This window comes from Somniosus microcephalus, chromosome 4 (genome assembly GCF_052327205.1).
Source record: "Somniosus microcephalus isolate GS21.2 chromosome 4, FLI_Smic_1.0, whole genome shotgun sequence".
Classification (NCBI taxonomy): Eukaryota; Metazoa; Chordata; class Chondrichthyes; order Squaliformes; family Somniosidae; genus Somniosus; species Somniosus microcephalus.
In genome coordinates, this window is record NC_140990.1 from 195,945,280 (window position 1) to 195,965,949 (window position 20,670).

A 20,670-nucleotide genomic window follows, 5' to 3' on the forward strand; every position below is an offset into this window, starting at 1 on the left:
TGCACAAAGGATTGCCATAATGATCTTTGCATATTTGATATAAATTCTGATGCTATATTTCAAGCTTTTGTGTCTCAGAAGCTTTTCTTAAAATGGATTAATTCCTGCTGTTCACAGCTGAGTTAGATTCACCAATATATTGAAGTATCGAATGGCTAATTGATATTCTAGTCAGACAACATAATGGTGTCTAAGTCACATGGCCTATCAATATTTTTTTTAATTTATTGTGTTGTTGGTGGTTTGCCGTTAGATGTTAGCATATTTTATTCAGTACTGTATATTATCACTGCTATGTTTTATCAGACAGTTCTTACTAAAGACATCAACAGAAAGGACATTTACTGTGCCAACATGTTCTCCACTTTAATTCTGAATCCAATATTGGAGTCTTGGAAATTGAAACTGACAGTATGAATAGACTCCAAATTTCAGAATCCTAGATCTAACAATAGCCCCAATTTAACTTAGGGTGTGAATGTGACGTCTGGTTGGGGGGAGGTGGGTTGTGGGGGTCGAGCGACAAGCTGGTGTACGGTCCAACCCAGAGATTGTGGTATATCAATAGCAGTAATTTCAGTGATATTTATATTTTCAGTAATAGAGTACAATTGTCTTAAAAACACATGCTAGATCCTTATTTGGGTAAAAACTCCATAGAATACAACAGAAATATTCAAGTCAAAACATGGTCTTCATGGTAAATGGAGGATACAGAAAAGTGGGATTGTAGAATAAAACAATTTCTAAAAGTAAGGAAGATTTATCTTGTGACGGGATTAAAATGCAGCAGATTTGCTGGGTTCAGGTTATGTTCCATTAATTCCTTTATCTTATTGTGCTGTAGTTACTAATCTGCGAAACAGAGTGTATTGGAAGTTATGAGCTTCTATAAATATTTTGAAAGCTAAACTATTCTGAACCCATTTGATATTGTTGGTACATGCTTATTTATTATCCCTTAAAATAGGGTTACAGGAATAACCTTTTTGCAAAAGCTTTAAGGTGACCTGAAGGGAGTACTCCATAATGAAAATTGAGGACTCCACAGTTTAGCAAAATTGGACATATTTTAATTATTGTTTTTGACGGAAAGTGTTTGTAGTGATGGTGTAGATAAGGGGTGTGACTTTGAATGTTGTTTAAGATGCATACAGTGCATGTGGTCATGGTGTTTTCTTCTTTATCAATTATCAATGAACTGGACTCTGAATTGCTCCTGTAATAACTAAATGTTTCATTTCCAGAATATATACAATAGAGGTTTTAATTTGGCTGGGATTTACATCTGCTTTGGCATTTGCTGGAAGGACAGCAAGAAATTCTTGTCTCTCTTTTGCTGTGATAGCTATAATTTGTGATTTAAAAAGAAACCATTTCAATGATGGTTGCTTTTTATGACGACCGTTTAAACTTTTTTAAATTTCTGTAATAGCAATTGAATTTTACACTGGCAAAATATTTTTTTCCAGTGAACCGTGAACATTGTTATTTGTTGTTTAAATGGGAATGTCTGACTAAGATGGTGCATGTAGGAAGCATTTTCCTTTTTCATTACATAATGCCTCTTTCTCTCAGAATCATAAATGATACAGCACAGAAAGAGGCCATTCGGCCCATCATGCCTGTGCCGGCTCTTTGAAAGAGCTATGCAATTAGTCCCACTCCCCTGCTCTTTCCCCATAGCCCCGCAAATTTATCCAATTCCCTTTTGAAAGTTAGTATCGAATCTACTTCCACCACCCTTTCTGGCAGTGCATTCTGCATCATCATAACTCGCTGCGTAAAATGTTTTCCTCATGTCGCCTCTGGCTCTTTAGCCAATTACATTAAATTTGTGTCCTCTGGTTACCAATCTTTCTGCCACTGGAAACAATTTCTCCTTATTTACTCTATCAAAAGCCTTCATGATTTTGAACACCTCTATCAAATCTCCCCTTAACCTTCCCTGCTCTAAGGAAAACAATCCCAGTTTCTCTAGTCCCGCCATGTTACTAAAGTCTTTCATCCCTGGTACCATTCTAGTAAATCTCTTCTGCACCCTCTCTAAGGCTTTGACATTCTTCCCAAAGTGTGGTGCCCAGAATTGGCCACAAAGCCCCAGCTGGGGCCTAACCGGTGTTTTATAAAGGTTTAGCATAACTTCCTTGCTTTTGTACTCTATATTTATAAATCCAAGGATCCCGTATGCCTTTTTAACAGCCTTCTCAACTTGTCCTGCCACCTTAAAAGACTTGTGTACATACACCCCCAAGGTCTTACAATTTTAAAGGGGGTGCAGGAACAGTAACATTTAGTGCAAATAAACTACATTGCATTGAACACAAACAGTATCATTTTAACTGCTTTTGGTGAGTCGGTGGAAGCAGCAACTTGATGAACCTGAGAAGTGAGAGCACTGGGTCAATATGTAAACCATCAGGTAAATGACCTAAAACGTTTAAGCGGATTTAGAAACCTGAGAGAAATAGCCGGTGAGAATTAGCAGACGATGAAAGCATAAACTTGCCAACCTCATGTGCTTTACCTCCTCTTTGTTGATTTTTATCCTAACCAATTTCTTTACTACCTCTTCCATTACTGTGACATTGGCAGCATCCTCTTCTCTAGTGAAGACAGATGCAAAGTGCTCATTTAGTACCTCAGCCATGCCCTCTGTCTCACAAGACGATCTCCTTTTTAGTCCCTAATCTGCCCCACCTTTCCTTTGACTACCCTTTTACTATTTATGTGTTTACTTTTGGGTTCCCTTTTATGTTACCTGCTAAGCCATTCTCCTGCACACTTTTTTGCCCCTCTTATTTCCTTTTTCAGTTCTCCTCTGTATTTTTTGTATTTGGCTTGGTTCTCTATTGAATTATGAACCCAACATTTTTCATAAGCCTCCTTTTTCTCTTTTTAATCTCTATATATTTAGTCATCCAGGGAGCTCTAGCTTTGGATGCCCTTCCTTTCCTTGTGGGAATTTGTCTAGTCTGTACCTGAACCATCTCCTCTTTGAAGGCCTCCCATTGCTCATTTACTATTTTACCTGCCAATCTTTTTTTTTATTCATTCCGGGATGTGGGCATCGCTGGCGAGGCCAGCATTATTGCCCATCCCTAGTCGCCCTTGAGAGGGTGGTGGTGAGCCGCCGCCTTGAACCACTGCAGTCCGTGTGGTGAAGGTACTCCCACAGTGCTGTAAGGGAGCGAGTTCCAGGATTTTGACCCAGCAACAATGAAGGAATGATGATATATATTTCCAAGTCAGGATTGTGGTGGTGGTGTTGGTCCCATGTGCCTGCTGCCCTTGTCCTTCTAGGTGGTAGAGGTCGTGCGTTTAGGAGGTGCTGCTGAAGAAACCTTGGCAAGTTGCTGCAGTGCATTTTGTAGATGATACACACTGCAACCACGGTACGCTGGTGGTGGAGTGAGTGAATGTTTAAGGTGGTGGATGGGGTGCCAATCAAGCGGGCTGCTTTGTCCTGGATGGTGTCGGGCTTCTTGAGTGTTGTTCAAGCTGCACTCATCCAGGCAAGTGGCGAGTATTCCATCACACTCCTGACGTGGAGTGAATCGAATTGGCTGAAGACTGGCTTCTGCGATGGTGGGGACCTCAGGAGGAAGCTGAGATGGATCATCCACTTGGCACTTCTGCCTGCAAACGCTTCAGCCTTGTCTTTTGCACTCGCGTGCTGGGCTCCGCCATCATTGAGGATGGGGATATTCATGGAGCCATCTCCTTCCGCTAGTTGTTTAATTGACCACCACCATTCACGACTGGATGTGGCAGAACTACAGTGCTTTGATCTGATCCATTGATTGCGGGATCGCTTAGCTCTGATTCCGCTGTTTAGCATGCATGTAGTCCCGTGTTCTAATTTCACTAGGTCGGCACCTCATTTTTAGGTACGCCTGGTGCTGCTCCTGGCATACTCTTCTGCACTCATTGAACCAGGGTTGGTCCCCTGGCGTGATGGTAATGGTAGAGTGAGGGATATGCTGGGCCATGAGGTTACAGATTGTGGTGGAATACAATTCTGCTGCTGCTGATGGCCCACAGCACCTCATGGATGCCCAGTTTTGAGCTGCTAGATCTGTTCTGAATCTATCCCATTTAGCATAGTGGTAGTGCCACACAACATGATGGAGGGTGTTCTCAGTGTGAAGACGGGACTTCGCCTCCACAATGACTGTGCGGTGGTCACTGTTACCAGTGCTGTCATGGACAGTTGCATCTGTGACAGGTAGATTGGTGAGGACGAGGTCAAGTAGGTTTTCCCCTCGTTTTGGTTATCTCACCACCTGCCGCAGGCCCAGACTGGCAGCTATGTCCTTCAGGACTTGGCCAGCTCGGTCAGTAGTGGTGCTACCAAGCCACTCTTGGTGATGGACATTGAAATCCCCCACCCAGTGGACATTCTGTGCCCTTGCTACCCTCCGTGCTCCTTCCAAGTGGTGTTCAACATGGAGGAGTACTGATTCATCAGCTGAGGGAGGGCGGTAAGTGGTAATCAGCAGGAGGTTTCCTTGCCCATGCTTGACCGGAAGCCATAAGACTTCATTGGGTCCGGAGTCAATGTTGAGGAGTCCCAGGGCCACTCCCTCCCGACTGTATACCACTATGTAGCCACCTCTGGTGGGTCTGTCCTGCCGGTGGGACAGGACCTACCCAGGGATGGTGATGGAGGAGTCTTGGACATTGGCTGGAAGGTATGATTCTGTGATTATGACTTTGTCAGACTGTTGGTTGACTAGTCTGTGGGACATCTCTCCCAATTTTGGCACAAGTCCCCAGATGTTAGTGAGGAGAACTTTGCAGGGTCGATGGGGCTGGGTGTGCCATTGTCGTGTCTGAAGCCAGTGCCGAGGTCGATGCCAGGTGGTCTGTCTGGTTTTATTCTGTTGACTGTTTTTCATAGGTTTTGTTACAACTGAGTGGCTTGCTAGGCCATTTCAGAGGGCAGTTAAGAGTCAACCACATTGCTGTCGGCCTGGTCTCATATATTAATGACAATCCGATAGCTTCATGGTCACCATTTCTGATAACTTTTTTTATTCCAGATTTATTTAATTAACTGAATTTAAATTCCCCAGCTGTCGTGGTGGGATTTGAACTCGCGTCTCTGAATCATTAGACCAGGCCTCTGGATTTGTTCAGTAATATAACCACCATGCTACCGTTCCCTTTTATTCCAATCCACCTGTGCCAGATCCCTTTTCAACTCACTGAAATTACCCTCCTCCGGTGGTATTTTCACATTTGATTCTTCCTTGTCCTTTTCCATAACCTACTCTCTTGGTATCTCTTTCCCAGTTGCCTCTGGTAATTCAGGCAGTGTGTGCCGGAGGCTATCCAGCTGCTACAGACTTAGTTGCAGCTTGCCAATGGCTTAGGGAGTTTGGTGTGTGTGTGTACATGGCATTGCCTGCTCCTAGTGATGTACCTCAGAGCTGCAATAATGATATGAGCATTAGACCACCTGTGCCCGGTGCCTCACCCTGTGCAGATCCCGCCTCTACACTTTCTCCTAAAGTATGTGCAGTTCCTGTTTCTAAACTGGTGTCAGCAAGTGACAGATGCAGTGACACCTGTGTCGTCGTCTTCATCTCCCCCATCCCTCTCCTGCATCAGCTCGGGGACAGTCTGGTCTGCTGCTATGTCTTTGATTATCTGAAAGCAGAAAGGCACAAGAGTCGGGTCATGGTGAGGGGGTGGGGGGGGGAAAGCAAGATTATGCATACATATAGTATCAGCAGCTTGAAAGTGAGAAGAGATTGTGGGATGAGGGGAAAGTGAAATGTGAGAAGAAGGATTAGGAATGTGTATACATTTGTTATCCCCAAGGGCTTCAACTTCGCCGGTTGCAACGGCCTCCATGATCTGCTGCCCAATGATCTCCAGCACTCACTCCTCCAATTGGCTGAGATCGTAGATGGCAGCTTGCTCCCCACCTGTCTGCCGCTGATTCCTCCTGTTCACTATGACCCTGGCCTGCAAGAGAAAGAGAAGTTTGTGAATGAGTGTAGTGCAATGTGTTTGGGTGATGTGCCTGCCATAATTGAATAGCTGTGAGATGTGGGTGTGAGTGTTGCAGCAATGGTAAGGTTGTGAGGATGAAGTGAAGCTATGATTGTGAGGTCTGAGTGGTGATAGGTAGAGATTGTTGGTAGGTGAGTGCTGGACTTATGGTGCATTGAGCAGTGTGTGAGGCTTGTGGTGGGATATGGCATTTGCTGAAGCCTTCACTCACCTTGATCTGCCGTGTGAGGTCATTAAACTTCTTGTGGCACTGGATGGCCGACCTGGGGACCACACTGCTGTCCATCACATAAGTGGCTATCTCCTGCCAGAGCCTTTGAGATGTATGTGGCGAGGGCTTCCTGCCAGTCTGTGGGAAGAGAACAACCTGTTTCCTTGCCATGGCTCTTGAGGCACTGGTGGTGGCTGTGTCTGAGAATCTGCGAGCTCTCTCCCTGTGCTGAGGCTCAGCCATCTTCTTCCACTGCCACCTGCTTCCAGGTGAAGTTGGAACTGGATTTATAATGAGGTGCTGTGGCATCAATACACCTCCCCATTAAGTACTGAATAAAGCGTGTGCCACACATGACTGGGAATTAGATTGGACACAATATTGGCCCACCTGTTGAGCGGTAAGCCAATGAACAGTGGCTTTAGTGCTGAGATCAAGGCTATAATCATGTCAATTACAACTGAGCACGAACTTTGCGTGCTACCTAGACCATTTTGACCTGGTGCAGCTTAACATCATTGGGCCTTAATACTACCTGTTTTGTGGCCATATCCAATTTCTAGGCCCAGATCTTTAGGGATGGGAAGCGATTGAGTTGTCCTCCAGAAGTGTCTGGGGGGAATTTTAACATGATGGAGTGCGTGAGTTTGGGTGCAGATGAGGGGTTAAAACCGGCCAAAATGACAACCCGCCGATTTCCACATTTAACTGCAGTGCCATTAGCCTGCTTCCGTACAACCCCTTTGGGAGAGGCAGGTTGCCTATTAACATATGCTAATCGCTCAATTAGAGCGATATAGACACAGATTTTTAATTTTTTTCAGTTTAACGTGTGATCCACGGGTTTCCCAGACTTCCTGAAACTTGCCAGTGAAAGCAAGACGAGAACACGGCAGTAAGTGAGGGGGGTCAATCAATCTCTCGGAAATGTGGCAACAAATACTCAGTATTCACAGCTGCTTTCTTACCTGCTAGTAGGAAAGGGTGTTCACAGTACTTTGCTGAGAGTTGACTTTCTACACTTTGGAGACTTCTTCCACACTTTGAAGGTTTGATATATCAGTCAGGATGAGTGTCACATATGCTGCCTTAGATTGGACCTCGGATGAGGATCAAGATGACCAGCAACAGCAGCAGTCTGCTGGCCACAGACCTGTAGCTGCACATGAGAGAGGGGAGCAGCTCGCAGGAGGCCACACAGGGCCTACAGGCAGAGGATCAGCTTCCTCGACATGTCAGAACAGCACTGTCTAGGGAGGCTCAAGTTGTCGCGTCAGGTGGTGGCAGACATCCACAGCCTGCTGAAAGAAGACCTGCTGCCTGCCGGACCTTTTTATTAATTTATGGGATGTGGCCGTTGCTGGCAAGGCCAGCATTTATTACCCATCCCTAATTGCCCTTGAGAAGGTGGTGGTGAGCCGCCGCCTTGAACCGCTGCAGTCCGTGTAGTGAAGGTACTCCCACAGCGCTGTTAGGTAGGGAGTTCCAGGATTTTGACCCAGCGACGATGAAGGATCGGCGATATACTTCTAAGTCAGGGTGGTGTGTGACTTGGAGGGGAACTTGGAGGTGGTGGTGTTTCCATCCGCCTACTGCCCTTGTCCTTCTAGGTGGAAGAGGTCGCGGGTTTGGGAGGTGCTGCCGAAGAAGCCTTGGTGAGTTGCAGCAGTGCATCTTCTAGATGGTACACACTGCAGCCACGGTTTGCCGGTGGTGGAGGGAGTGAATGTTTAAGGTGGTGGATGGGGTACCAATCAAGTGGGCTGTTTTGTCCTGGATGGTGTCGAGCTTCTTGAGTGTTGTTGGAGCTGCACTCATCCAGGCAAGTGGAGAGTATTCCATCACACTCCTTACTTGTGCCTTGTAGATGGTGGAAAGGCTTTGGGGAGTCAGGAGGTGAGACACTCTGACCTGCTCTTGTTGCCACAGTATTTATGTGGCTGGTCCAGTTAAGTTTTTGCTCAATGGTGACCCGCAGGATGTTGATGGTGGGGGGTTCGGCGATGGTAATGCCGTTGAATGTCATGGGGAGGTGGTTAGACTCTCGCTTGTTGGAGATAGTCATTGCCTGGCACTTCTGTGGCACGAATGTTACCTGCCACTTACCAGCCCAATGAAAGTCGTCCAGGTCTTGTTGCATGCGGGCATGGACTGCTTCATTATCTGAGGAGTTGTGAATGGCGCTGAACACTGTGCAGTCATCAGCGAACATCCCCATTTCTGACCTTATGTTGGAGGGACGGTCATTGATGAAGCAGCTGAAGATGGTTGGGCGTAGGACACTGCCCTGAGGAACTCCTGCAGCAGTGTCCTGGGGCTGTGATGATTGACCTTCAACCACCACAACCATCTTCCTTTGTGCTAGGTATGACTCCAGCCAGTAGAGCGTTTTCCCCCCCGATTCCCGTTGACTTCAGTTTTACCAGGGCTCCTTGATGCCACACTGGGTCAAATGCTGCCTTGATGTCAAGGGCAGTCTCTCTCACCTCACATCTGAAATTCAGCTCGTTTGTCCATGTTTGGACCAAGGCTGCAATGAGGTCAGGAGCCAAGTGGTCTTGGCGGAACCCAAACTGGGCATCAGTGAGCAGGTTATTGGTGAGTAAGTGCCGCTTGATAGCACTGTCGATGACACCTTCCATCACTTTGCTGATGCTTGAGAGTAGACTGATGGGGCGGTAATTGGCCGGGTTGGATTTGTCCTGCTTTTTGTGGACAGGACATACCTGGGCAGTTTTCCACATTGTCCGATAGATGCCGGTGTTGTAGCTGTACTGGAACAGCTTGGCTAGAGGCGCGACTAGTTCTAGAGCACAAGTCTTCAGCACGATAGCCGGGATGTTGTCGGGACCCATAGACTTTGCGTGGAGTGAATCGAATTAGCTGAAGACTGGCTTCTGTGATGGTGGGGACCTCAGAAGGAGGGCGATATGGATCATTCACTCTGCACTTCTGGCTGAAGATGATTGGAAACGCTTCAGCCTTGTCTTTTGCACTCACGTGCTGGGCTCCACCATCATTGAGGATGGGGATATTCATGGAGCCTCCTCCTCCCGTTAGTTGTTTAATGGTCTACCACCATTCACAACTGGATGTGGTAGGACTGCAGAGCTTTGATCTGATCCATTGATTGTGGAATCGCTTAGCCATGTCTATAACATGCTGCTTCCGCTTTTTAGCATGCATGTAGTCCTGTGTGGCAGCTTCCCCAGGTTGGCACATCATTTTTAGTTATGCCTGGTGCTGCTCCTGGTGGCCATGCTTTTCCAGTGGCTGTCAAAGTCACCACTGCCCTCAACATTTTTGCCTCTTGATTCTTCCAGGGCTTTGCTGGAGACATTTGCAGAATCTCTCAGTCGGTGGCACACGAATGCATAAGACAGGTGACTGACTGCTTATTTGCTAGGGCCGCCAATTATGGCAAATTTGCCTGCGATGACACCAGTCAGAATGAGCGGGTGCTCGGGTTTGCATCTCTGGCTGGCTTCCCACAGGTGCTGGGTGTCATCGACTGCACAAATGTGGCAATCTGAGATCAACCAGGAGTATTTGTCAACTGCAATGACTTCCACTCCATCAATGTGCAGCTGGTGTGCAACCACAAAAAAGATCTTTATGCAGGTGTGCGCAAGATTCCTGGGCAGCTGCCATGATGCTTTCATCCTGCGGCAGTCCAGCCTCCCTGCCATCTTCTTAACCTGGAAGCAGACTTACTGGTTAGCTGCTCGGAGACAAGGGATACCCACTTAAAATGTGGCTGATGACACCTCTCAGAAACCCGAGGAATGACACCCAAGAGTACTACAGTCAATGGCATATCACCACCAGATGTGTCATCAAACAAGTAATTGGCACGCTGAAGATGTGCTTCGGGCGCCTCAACAGATCTGGAGGTGCCCTTCAGTACGCACCAGACAGCGTCTCCAGAATGATCGTTGTGTGCTGCGCTCTGCACAACATTGCCCGGCATGCGAAGTTTAGACCTGCAGGTGGACCAAAGTGCAAAGCCTCTTTGGAGGAAGCCGATGAGGCAGAAGGTGTTGCAGGCAATGCACCACATGCTGCGCACATTGCTGTTCAGGATGGCCTGATTATTGCGATGTTCACTTAGGTTCCACCGCTTGACCCTTCTAACAATCATATACAGCAGCCACTTTCACATCCCCCCCCCATCTCCCCATTGGTTGCTGTCAATTCATGTCTTCCCATTCATCATCAAACAACTTAAGAAAAGGGCAAGATGGGAAAGTGGTGCAAAAGAATAATGGGCTAGAAATTCGGGTCCCCACGGGTGAGTACGTGCTGGGTACTCATGCGTAGGGCTAACGAAAGTGCCGGTATCGTGCATGCACTGCACATGCGCTGGAAACCGGAACTTCCGTTCCCTTGAAGGAAGGGGTTCACAGGTCGAACACGTGCACCGGAGAGGCAGCGCGTACGCCTGGAACTTCTGTTTTTTTTACAGGTTTCTCCGGGAGGGTAAGTCTCCAGGAGCTATGCTTGTAAAAAGTAGCCGCAAGGCCTGCTTTTAACAAGGTAAGTGGTGAATTAAGTAAAATTAAAACATTTTTTCCACAGGTTTATTTTTAAATACTTTAAAGAAAGGTAAGTTTATTTTTAGCCCTGTTAAAAACTGTAATTAATTTTTTCAAAAATTTAAATTATTGTTTAAAATAGTTATTTCATGTAATTTATAGTTATTTTAAAAATGTGATGTTTTTAAAAACATTTATTTGAAGTTTTAGTTAGGCTTTGGGGCCAATCTCTATTCATAGATTTGACAGGTCTTCCTGTCAAATTTATGAATAGAGATTCCCTGCTACGATTGGCTCTCCATGGCCCACGTGATCCATGGGGACGCTTCGAACTAACTGCGCCCCTGGGATACGCAAACACTGCGCCGGTAGCTGGAGGAGGCCCAGGATCAGAATCCCACGCGGGCCCACAGCACAACGGCAGGGGCGCTAGGTAAGTGCAGGTCGGGGGCTTGCACCCCCGGGAAGCCTCTGACCCGAATTTCTGGCCCAATATTTACGTGCTTCAAGTAAAGAGCAGAAACTTAACAACGTAACAATGTCTAAGATACCCTTGTGCAACTACAAATCTTTAATCTTCCTTTTCCTACCACTCCTATGTGGTGCAACCTCTGTGGCTTCAGCAGAGATAGAGGCAGGCTGCTCAATTCCTGCTCTGACTGCTGAGATGACCGACATCCTTAGGGTTTTGGAGCCCGTGAGGGCCCCGCCCCACCTGCACCTGTGCAGGGGCAGACTGTGCCGTCTGGAGATGAGGCAGCATGTCTGGTACTGGCTGGGGGATGGGCAAAGGATGAGAAATGGAACCGTTTTGAGTGGAGTCCCCACTTCCACGTCCAATTTCGCCATCATCCTCAGGGCCCAGCCACACTTCACTGCTACCACTATGCTGGAGACCACTTTGCTGCAGATCATTGGAGCTCTGAAAGGCTAAGGTTAGGGTATCTATCAACCTCTTTAAGGTGGCATCCAGAATCTGCAAGCCCTTGCTCAAGGCCTGCATTGACTCGTGTGATTGCTGCGTTTGATGTTCCATGCATTTGGCCACTCTCCATGCAAGAATACATCATTGCAATGCCGTGCGATATCACCCCCCTCATGCTTGAGGCGGACTCCTCCATTTTCTCTGCAGTCGTGGACGGTGTGCTTGGAAGGCCTGTCAGTACATCGCACATTCTCTGCTGCTGCTCAATGATTCTCCTTTACATCGACTGCCTCTGGGGTACAGCATCTGTGTTCTGCTGAACAGAGTTTGGATAGGGCTGCGCCCTCTGACGGGGACTCTCCACTGCTGTCCCTGTCACCACCATCTACTCTTGCTCAATTGTGAAGTGTGAACCATCAAGTGAAAACCCAACTATCTCTCTTACTGGTTCCACCGAGTACCTGAGCTGGTGCATGGTAAGCATGAGTCCTGTATTTTCAGAAGAATTCCGCTCCTCTGAGGAATCTTTGTCCGTGACCTCCAGCAACTCCTCCTGCACCTGTGAAGGCTCTGTGGGAGATAAAAGACGTGAATGAGTACTGGCGAGGTAAAAATGTTGCAACTTCTCATTTTGAACATGATCATGACTGACTGCCATATTATATGTGACTGATATTTAATTGTGTCACTTGGTAGCTGGGAGGTCCCCATCTCCGACGACCAGGCACACCCCAACTCCGCTAATCCCCAATGCCTCCTTGTGTGTTGCGGGATGGTTGGAGGGCCACCTTTGGTTCTCTGCCTCTCCCTGGTATTCTCTGCCATCTTTTCCTGCAAGGAAGGAAAGAACAGACCTATTGTGAGTGTAATGGCATATGTTGATCCGATGGATGGAGAGCATTTGGTGAGGTTGAGTATCAGGGAGAGTCATAACATTGCATAAGGATCAGGGTGAGTGTCAGTGGTGGATGGATAGATGGGATGTGAGGGAGTCTATAGACAGAAAGGGATGGGTGCATCTGCAAGGTAAGTGGGTGTGACGAGTGATGTGACAGAGTAGGCTTGAGAAGACAGAGTGAGGGGGTGGGGTGATGCGCGCACAGCAGGATGTAGGTCAATGTGCCACTGTCCTCACCTTTCCTGACTGGGTTAGGTCATTAAAATGCCTCCTACACTGCATCCAGGAGCATGGCACTACGCTCTTGCAGTTGATTTCGGCAATCTCCAACCATGCCTCCTTGGTCTTGCCGCAGGTTTCCTCCTCCCGTTGCTGGGGAAGAGTTACTCCCTCACAGCACATTGTGAGGTGTCATTGAACCGGGCTGCAGCCTTTGCTCATCTTGCTTCCATTCCTCAACTTCCTCCTCTCTTCTCTTGAACTCAACACCTCCAAATTGCATCTTTGCATTGTCCCTTTAAATACTGGAGTTCAGATCGTGTCATGCGGGTCCTCATCACTCCCGATGCCGCTCATTGGACGGCAAACCTGGATGTGTTTAAAAAGCCACTGACAGACACGTTTAACATACTTCCGGGTTTCCCACGCAATATCAGACCTTCCCCCAGCATGCTCCCAGTGTGTCTCCCAGATAAGATCGACGCCTATGTGTCCCTTGGTGGACTCCAAGGTTCTCCTGAGCCATATGAAGGATGATTTTGTGATATTAGCTCTCTTTAGCGTGTTTCTAAATGTGGTCCAGACCTGGAATTCTGCTCTCTTTCTGATCTGGAGCTGGAAGTGAGCTTCAGGTTTTCTGACTGGAAAACTAAGGGAGGCAATTCAGATCATGTGGATTGCTTTCAAGAAAATTAGACCATCATGATGGGCCTTTTTGCTGAGCTTAGAGCAGACTTCACACTGGAAATCATACAGTTAGAAGTACATATAAGCAAGTGCTATAGGCTCTGTGCCATTAGAAGATTCTGTAATATTCAGTGCACATCTTAAAGCTGACTGCTGCTGTTGACTAAGATGATTTGACTGAAGAGGTAGCAAGAGGGTTCGAGTACAGGAACAAGGATGTCTTGCTACAGTTGTACAGGGCCTTGGTGAGACCGCACCTTGAGTATTGTGTGCAGTTTTGGTCACCTTACCTGAGGAAGGACGTTCTTGCCATGGAAGGAGTGCAGCGAAGATTCACCAGGCTGATACCTGGGATGGCAGGAATGACGTATGAGGAGAGATTGTGTTGATTGGGCTTATACTCACTGGAGTTTAGAAGATTGAGAGGGGATCTCATCGAAACCTATAAAATTCTGTTAGGCCTGGACAGACTAGATGCAGGAAGGATGTTTATGATGGCCGGGGAGTCCAGAACCAGGGGTCATAGTCTAAGGATAAGGGGTAAGCCATTTAGGACTGAAATGAGGAGGAATTTCTTCACCCAGAGAGTGGTGAACCTGTGGAATTCTCTGCCACAGAGGGCGTTGGAGGCCAGTTCATTAAATATATTCAAAAAGGAGTTGGATATATTTCTTAAGGCTAAAGGGATCAAGGGATATGGGGAGAAGGCAGGGACAGGGTACTGAATTTGGATGATCAGCCATGATCTCATTGAATGGCGGAGCAGGCTCGAAGGGCCGAATGGCCTACTCCTGCTCCTATCTTCTATGTTTCTATCTATGTTTCTAAATGGCCTGTTTCTGTGCTGTAAATACTTTGTAATACTATGTAAGACAATTTATTGTTACTAAAAAGAGCAAACACCCTAATGTTGGGTGAGTGTCCAGAAATCTACCAGTCCTAGTAACATAAATTTTGGTAAATTAATTACATTGGTGATGACTGGCATTTTTTACACTAGGCAGATGGTCAGTAAGAGCATTGCTCACACTGATGGTTATGTTACATAGTTGGCGGGGGGGGGGTGGGAAACAGTAACTTGTGTGTGAGAATTTATGGACAGCTCATTTGCCCAAATGATCCAGCTTTTAGATTTGAAATTTGAAGTTTGAAGTCATACAAGAAGAACTTATTAAAACTATTTGAGGTGATAAGTAGTTGCATAAAAGTGCATGGTAAGAAATGCATAGAAGATGAAGCAATAGTTAATCGATCTTAATTGTTAGCTACAGCTCCAAGTACAAGACCAGTTGGTGGTAGGTAACTATTTGACTGTTGTATTCATATATATGCATGATGACTATGGTTGGAGATTTGGGCTGCAAGACTTGATTGCCTAACACTGATCCCTTTTGATGGATAATTACACAATTTTCTCTGTAAGCCAAGAACTTTGACTCCTGTCGAACAGGCAGGTCGTGGCGTGGCCGTTTACTCTGATGTCCATCATTGACTTGGACAGGTGATGCGGGCGGGCTTGGTCCAGTGAGACGGAGGCTAGTGTATAGCTGAGCGAGTCGTTGTAGTCTGCGGGTGAGGCGGTAGTTGGGTCTAGAGGCACGGTGGCGGTCGAGCGTGGTGGGTAAAATGGCGTCTCCCACGAGGTTGGACAAAATGGCGGAGAAGATGGCTGCCCCCGTAACTCACATGAGGCACTGCTGGTGTCGGTTGCCTGTATCAAAGATGGCCGCCCCCATGACTCATGTGGGGATGCTGGCCTCTGTTGCCTTGAAGGAAGATGGCCGCCCCCACAGCTCGCATGAGGCACTGCTGGCCTCTGATGATCCACCTCTGCAGGCCTTAGCGAAGTGGCCTTTCTTCAAACAGTTTGAGCAGGTAGAGTTCTTGGCTGGGCAGCGCGACCTCGGGTGTTTCGCCTGGCCACAGAAGAAGCAGCCGGCGGCCCGATCGCGGGGGTCCGATGTCGGAGCCGGTACCGGGGGTGGCGGTCTCGATCGGGTCCGGGACGCCGACGCTGAGGTAGGTCCCAGGGGGGGTGCTGCGGGGGGTATCGTGGTCGGGGTCGGTCCCAAGTCCCAGGGTCGCGAGTTACAGTACCTTGAGTATGCCTCGAGGTCCCGATGGGCCACCTCTAGAGAGAGAGAGCGAGGGCTGCAGCTTTGTCCAGGTCGAGGTCCCTTGCTTCCAGTAGTCTTTGCCGTGAGTAGTCGGACCGCAGGCCTTTCACGAAGGCATCGCGGACATTGTCTTCAGTATTTTCTGCAGCCGTTACCGCTTTAAAGTTACAGTCTCTGCCGAGTGCTTGTAGCACCCGTAAAAATTCCTCCACGGGCTCTCCTGGCTGTTGCGGGCGGGATCTTAGGAGGTGTCTGGCATACATGGAATTTACCGGGGTTTGGTACTGTCTTTTCAGCCGGTTGATGGCGTCCTCGTATGTTTTGAGGTCCCGGATGAGTGCGAATACTTTAGGGCTCACTTGGGCGTTCAGAACTCTTAGCATGGATTTCTGAGGCACGCCGGATTCTCCCAGGTAGGCTTCGAAGCAGCTCAACCAGTGTTCAAAGTCGAGGGCTGAGTTTGCTGCCTGTGGATTTAGGTCCAGGTACGGTGGTCTGAGGGCTCGCAGCCAGGCAGGCTGCTGTGGCTGTTGTAGCTGGGCGTCTGGCTGGTTGCTTGGCTGGTCGTTTGACTGCTCAAGTGTCGACATTTTAAAATTTAGCCAATAAAATTGATATACCTATCAATTCATCCAATGAAAAGTGACGAGTTAAGAAAGTAACTATAGGTTTTTATTGGCTAAATAACAGAGCCCACCCTCGTGGGTGATCGGATCCAACAAGGAGGAACACCAGCCAGTCGACCACCTTTATACCTGGGCAGGTAGGTGGAGCCATGGGCGGAGTCAGCAGTGGTCAGCCCAGGTATAACAGCGTGACAAGAGGCAACCTCGTATAGTGATACAACAGTGTGAACAGTGATAACGATATAACAGTGATAACTATAGTGTAACGATAGTGAACGATAAAAGTGGTTCACCACACTCCCCCAATAGTTATTTTAAAGACTTCAGAACTGAATCGGTTTATAACTGAGAGGTTGTTGAAACATGAGAGAGGACAGAGCAGCCGATTTCTTATGACTGGAGGTTGTAATTGACCTTTAAGTTAAAGTTCAGCTCAGACATTTATGAAAATTACATTTTATCAAATTTGGACTAGGAATTGTGGGAGAAGACTTCTGGCATTCACTATTTAGAGCAAAATCATAATTGTGGGCTGGAGTTTTGTTCTCTGGCAGTCTCCAATCCAGTGCTTCACCCCAAATTCATTTTAACGGAGAGGAAAATCATGGGTGGCGAGTGCACAAGCAAAAAACTTTCTTCCATCATATCCAAGTTCCAACGTTAGTTTTTATGCTATGTTTTTCTTATCTCAGTAGAAAGATTACAAAGTAGTTTTTTTTCCATTCATTGGATAAATTTGTGCCTGATTAGAGCATAAAATTCCAGTGTATCAAAAAACATGTCCTTTAGTTATCTACTTCTGCACACTAAAAAAATCGGAAAAAAAATCTGTCAAATTTCTACTCACTACTCCTAGAGATGTCTTTATTATGCATAGAACATGTTTTTATTTTCCTAATTACAAATTTATCAGGATTTACTCGAAGCTCCTAAATTCGCTACAGCAGATGGCACATCTTTCTACTATAAATGTGTTGGTCTGTCCATTTTTTCATTAATCCAACGCTCCATTGTGTTTGATTTGCAGAGATGGAGTGCAGGTGAATCGAGAGCTGCTGCAGTTGAATCCTGACATCCACGAACAATATATCAACCTGCTTTGCCAGTATGATCCACACCGGGTAACTGATTTTCTGAGGGTATCAGAACATTACAGACTTGAAGAAGCCATTCAGGTACTGCTTAACAGTGTATATGAGAATGGTATTAATGAAGTGTCTGTGGCAAAAGAGTGTTACAGAAAGTCCTTACCCAGGCCAGTTTTCTATTTCTTCCACAAACAATTCAGCCAAGACTGGGTCACAACATTTCATTATAAAATGCATAACCATTAGGTCACCTAACCCTTATGCCATTTTTTTCCATACCAGTTATCTGCAATACCGCATGTCCCAGTAGGAGGTGCTGTGGTGGGATTTTTCAATATTAAGCTTTGCTAATATTAGTAACGCCACTGTGTCTTATACCACAATGCCTTATCTCAGGAATAATCCTGGAGAAATCGGAGCCTATTTAGAAATGATGAAATCTCGCCAGCACAGCGAGACAATTCTCTTGTAAAATTGAACAAAATGGGGACTTGGTAAATTGGTAAAATTGCAGCCTCTAAATCGGTCCTACTAAAACTCTCCCAAAGCCATCCTGAAATCAATGAAATGACAATCAGATGGGTGATCTACTCCACCAGATTACCAACCATGCGATGAAGACAAAAAATTACTCTTACCAATGATTTCTTAAAAAAAAATGAGTTGCACTTTGAAAGCAAACAAAGCCCTTTTTTGTGGGAAAGTGATGAGAAGGGAGGGTAGGGGAGGGAAACCAGTTAACAATGAGGCTTCTGACCCCTCTCATGCCTGCTCTAGGAGGGAGCAAGTGGGATTAGGGGGCAGCGGATGGACTGTTGAGGATGAGGTGAGTAATAGTGGAATGAGGGGAAGGGGTTGAGTGAGTAATAGAAAAGAGAAGAGGTAGATGTAGCAATGGGGTGTGAGGAGTGATAGGAACAACAACAACAACTTGTATTTATATAGCGCCTTTAACGCAGTACAACGTCCCAAGGCGTTTCACAGGAGTATTAAAAGACAAAAAATTTGACATCGAGCCACATAAGGAGAAGTTAGGGCAGGTGACCAAAAGCTTGTTCAAAGAGGTAGGTTTTAAGGAGCATCTTAAAAGAGGAAAGAGAGATAGCGAGGCGGAGAGGTTTAGGCAGGGAATTCCAGAGATTAGGGACTAGGCAACAGAAGGCACGGCCACCAATGGTTGAGCAATTATAATCAGGGATGCTCAAGAGGGCAGAATTAGAGGAGCGCAGATATCTCGGGGTGGAGGGGGGTGGGTGGGTGGGGGCTTGTGGGGCTGAATGAGATTACAGAGATAGGGAGGGACGAAGTCATGGAGGGATTTGAAAACCAGGATGAGAATTTTGAAATCGAGGTGTTGCTTAACCGGGAGCCAATGTAGGTCAGCGAGCACAGGGGTGATGGATGAACAGGACTTGGTGTGTGTTAAGACACGGACAGCCGAGTTTTGGATGACCTCAAGTTTACATAGGGTAGAATGTGGGAGGCCAGCCAGGAGTGCGTTGGAATAGTCAAGTCTAGAGGTAACAAAGGCATGGATGAGGGTTTCAGCAGCAGATGAGCTGAGGCAAGGGGCAGAGACGGGCGATGTTACAGAGGTGGAAATAGGCGTTCTTCGTTATGCTGCGGATATGTGGTCGGAAGCTTATTTCAGGGTCAAGTATGACATCCAGGTTGCGAACAGTGTGATTCAGCCTCAGACAGATGTTAGGGAGAGGGATGGAGTCAGTGGCTAGGGAACGAAGTTTGTGGCGGGGACTGAAAACAATGGCTTCGGTCTTCCAAATATTTAATTGGAGAAAATTTTTGCTCATCCAGAACTGGATGTCGGACAAGCAGTCAGACAATTTAGAGACCGTAGAGGGGTTGAGAGAAGTGATAGTGAGGTAGAGTTGGGTGTCATCAGTGTACATGTGGAAACTGACGCTGTGTTTTTGGATGATGTTGCCAAGGGGCAACATATAGATGAGAAATAGGAGGGGGCCAAGGATGGATCCTTGGGGGACACCAGAGCTAACTATGCGGGAGTGGGAAGAGAAGCCGTTGCAGGTGATTCTCTGACTACAATTAGATAGATAAGAATGGAACCAGGCGAGTGCAGTCCCACCCAGCTGGACGATGGTGGAGCGGCGTTGTTGAAGGATAGAGTGGTCAACTGTGTCAAAGGCTGCAGACAAGTCAAGAAGGACGAGGAGGGATAGTTTACCTTTGTCACAGTCACAAAGGATGTCATTTGTGACTTTGATGAGAGCATTTCGGTACTGTGGCAAGGGCGGAAACCTGATTGGAGGGATTCAAACATGGAATTGTGGGAAAGATGGGCACGGATTTGGAAGGCGACAACACGTGCAAGGACTTTGGAGAGGAAAGGGAGGTTGGAGATGGGGGCGGTAGTTTGCAAGGACAGAGGGGTCATGGGTTTTTTGAGGAGAGGGGTAATGACGGCAGATTTGAGGCAGAGGAGGACAGTACCTGACGAGAGAGAACCTTTAACAATGTCAGCTAACCTGTGAGCCAGAAAAGGAAGTTGGGTGGTTAGCAGTTTGGTGGGAATAGAGTCGAGGGAGCAGGAAGTGGATCTCATGGACAAGATGAGTGCGGAGAGGTCATGAGGGGCGATCAGAGAGAAAGTGGAGAAAGATGCTAGTTCAGAGCTAGGGCAGGGGGGAACCTTAGAGGAAGTTTGGCCAGGTGAGCTAGGGGAAGGAAGGGAAGTGGCAGAGGCAGCTGAACAGATGGTCTCAATCTTAGAGACAAAGAATTCCATGAGCTCCTCCCACTTGTCGGAGGTGAGGATGGAGGAGACAGGGGAGAGGGGTTTAAGAAGACGGTTAGCAGTAGAGAATAGGAGTCGGGGTTATCTTTGCATTCCAGAATGATTCTGGAATAGTGAGCAATTTTGGCAGACGAGAGCAGGGCCCGATAATGCTTTATGTGGTCCAGCCAGACCTGGTGGTGAATGGCTAAACCAGCTGTCCGCCATATCCATTCAAGTCTGCATCCCTTGGACTTAAGGGAGTGAAGATGAGGGCGTTACCAGGGGAATGGCCAGGGTGAGAGAGAGTAATTGTTTTAACATGGACTAGGGCATCAAAGATGGTGATGAGGGTGTGGTTGAGCAGATTGGTAGCTGCAGAAGTGTCATGGTGTGAATGGAGGGCCAAAGGCTGGACAGCTGGGATTTCATAAGTGTAGTTGTGAGACGGGAATGAGTTTTTTCCAGGGGTGGACACGAAAGGAAGGAGAGGAGGTAGTGGTGTGGGGGACTACGGTCTCCCGCGTAAAGAAATAGGCAACACAGCGAGCTACAAGAAATAGGTCTTTACTCCAACTCTCACAATAC

General features: G+C 47.0%; 1 protein-coding gene across 12 annotated transcripts in view; it reads left to right on the plus strand.

Moving 5' to 3' along the window:
* vps8 (VPS8 subunit of CORVET complex) overlaps positions 1-20,670 on the plus strand; it is a 957,961-nt gene that overhangs the window by 369,910 nt on the left and 567,381 nt on the right. For all 12 annotated transcript variants that reach the window (XM_085985671.1, XM_085985669.1, XM_085985662.1 and 9 more), the window contains one exon: positions 17,270-17,417. In XM_085985671.1, coding sequence (XP_085841797.1) covers positions 17,270-17,417 — 148 coding nt within the window. The remainder of the gene's footprint in view (positions 1-17,269; positions 17,418-20,670) is intronic.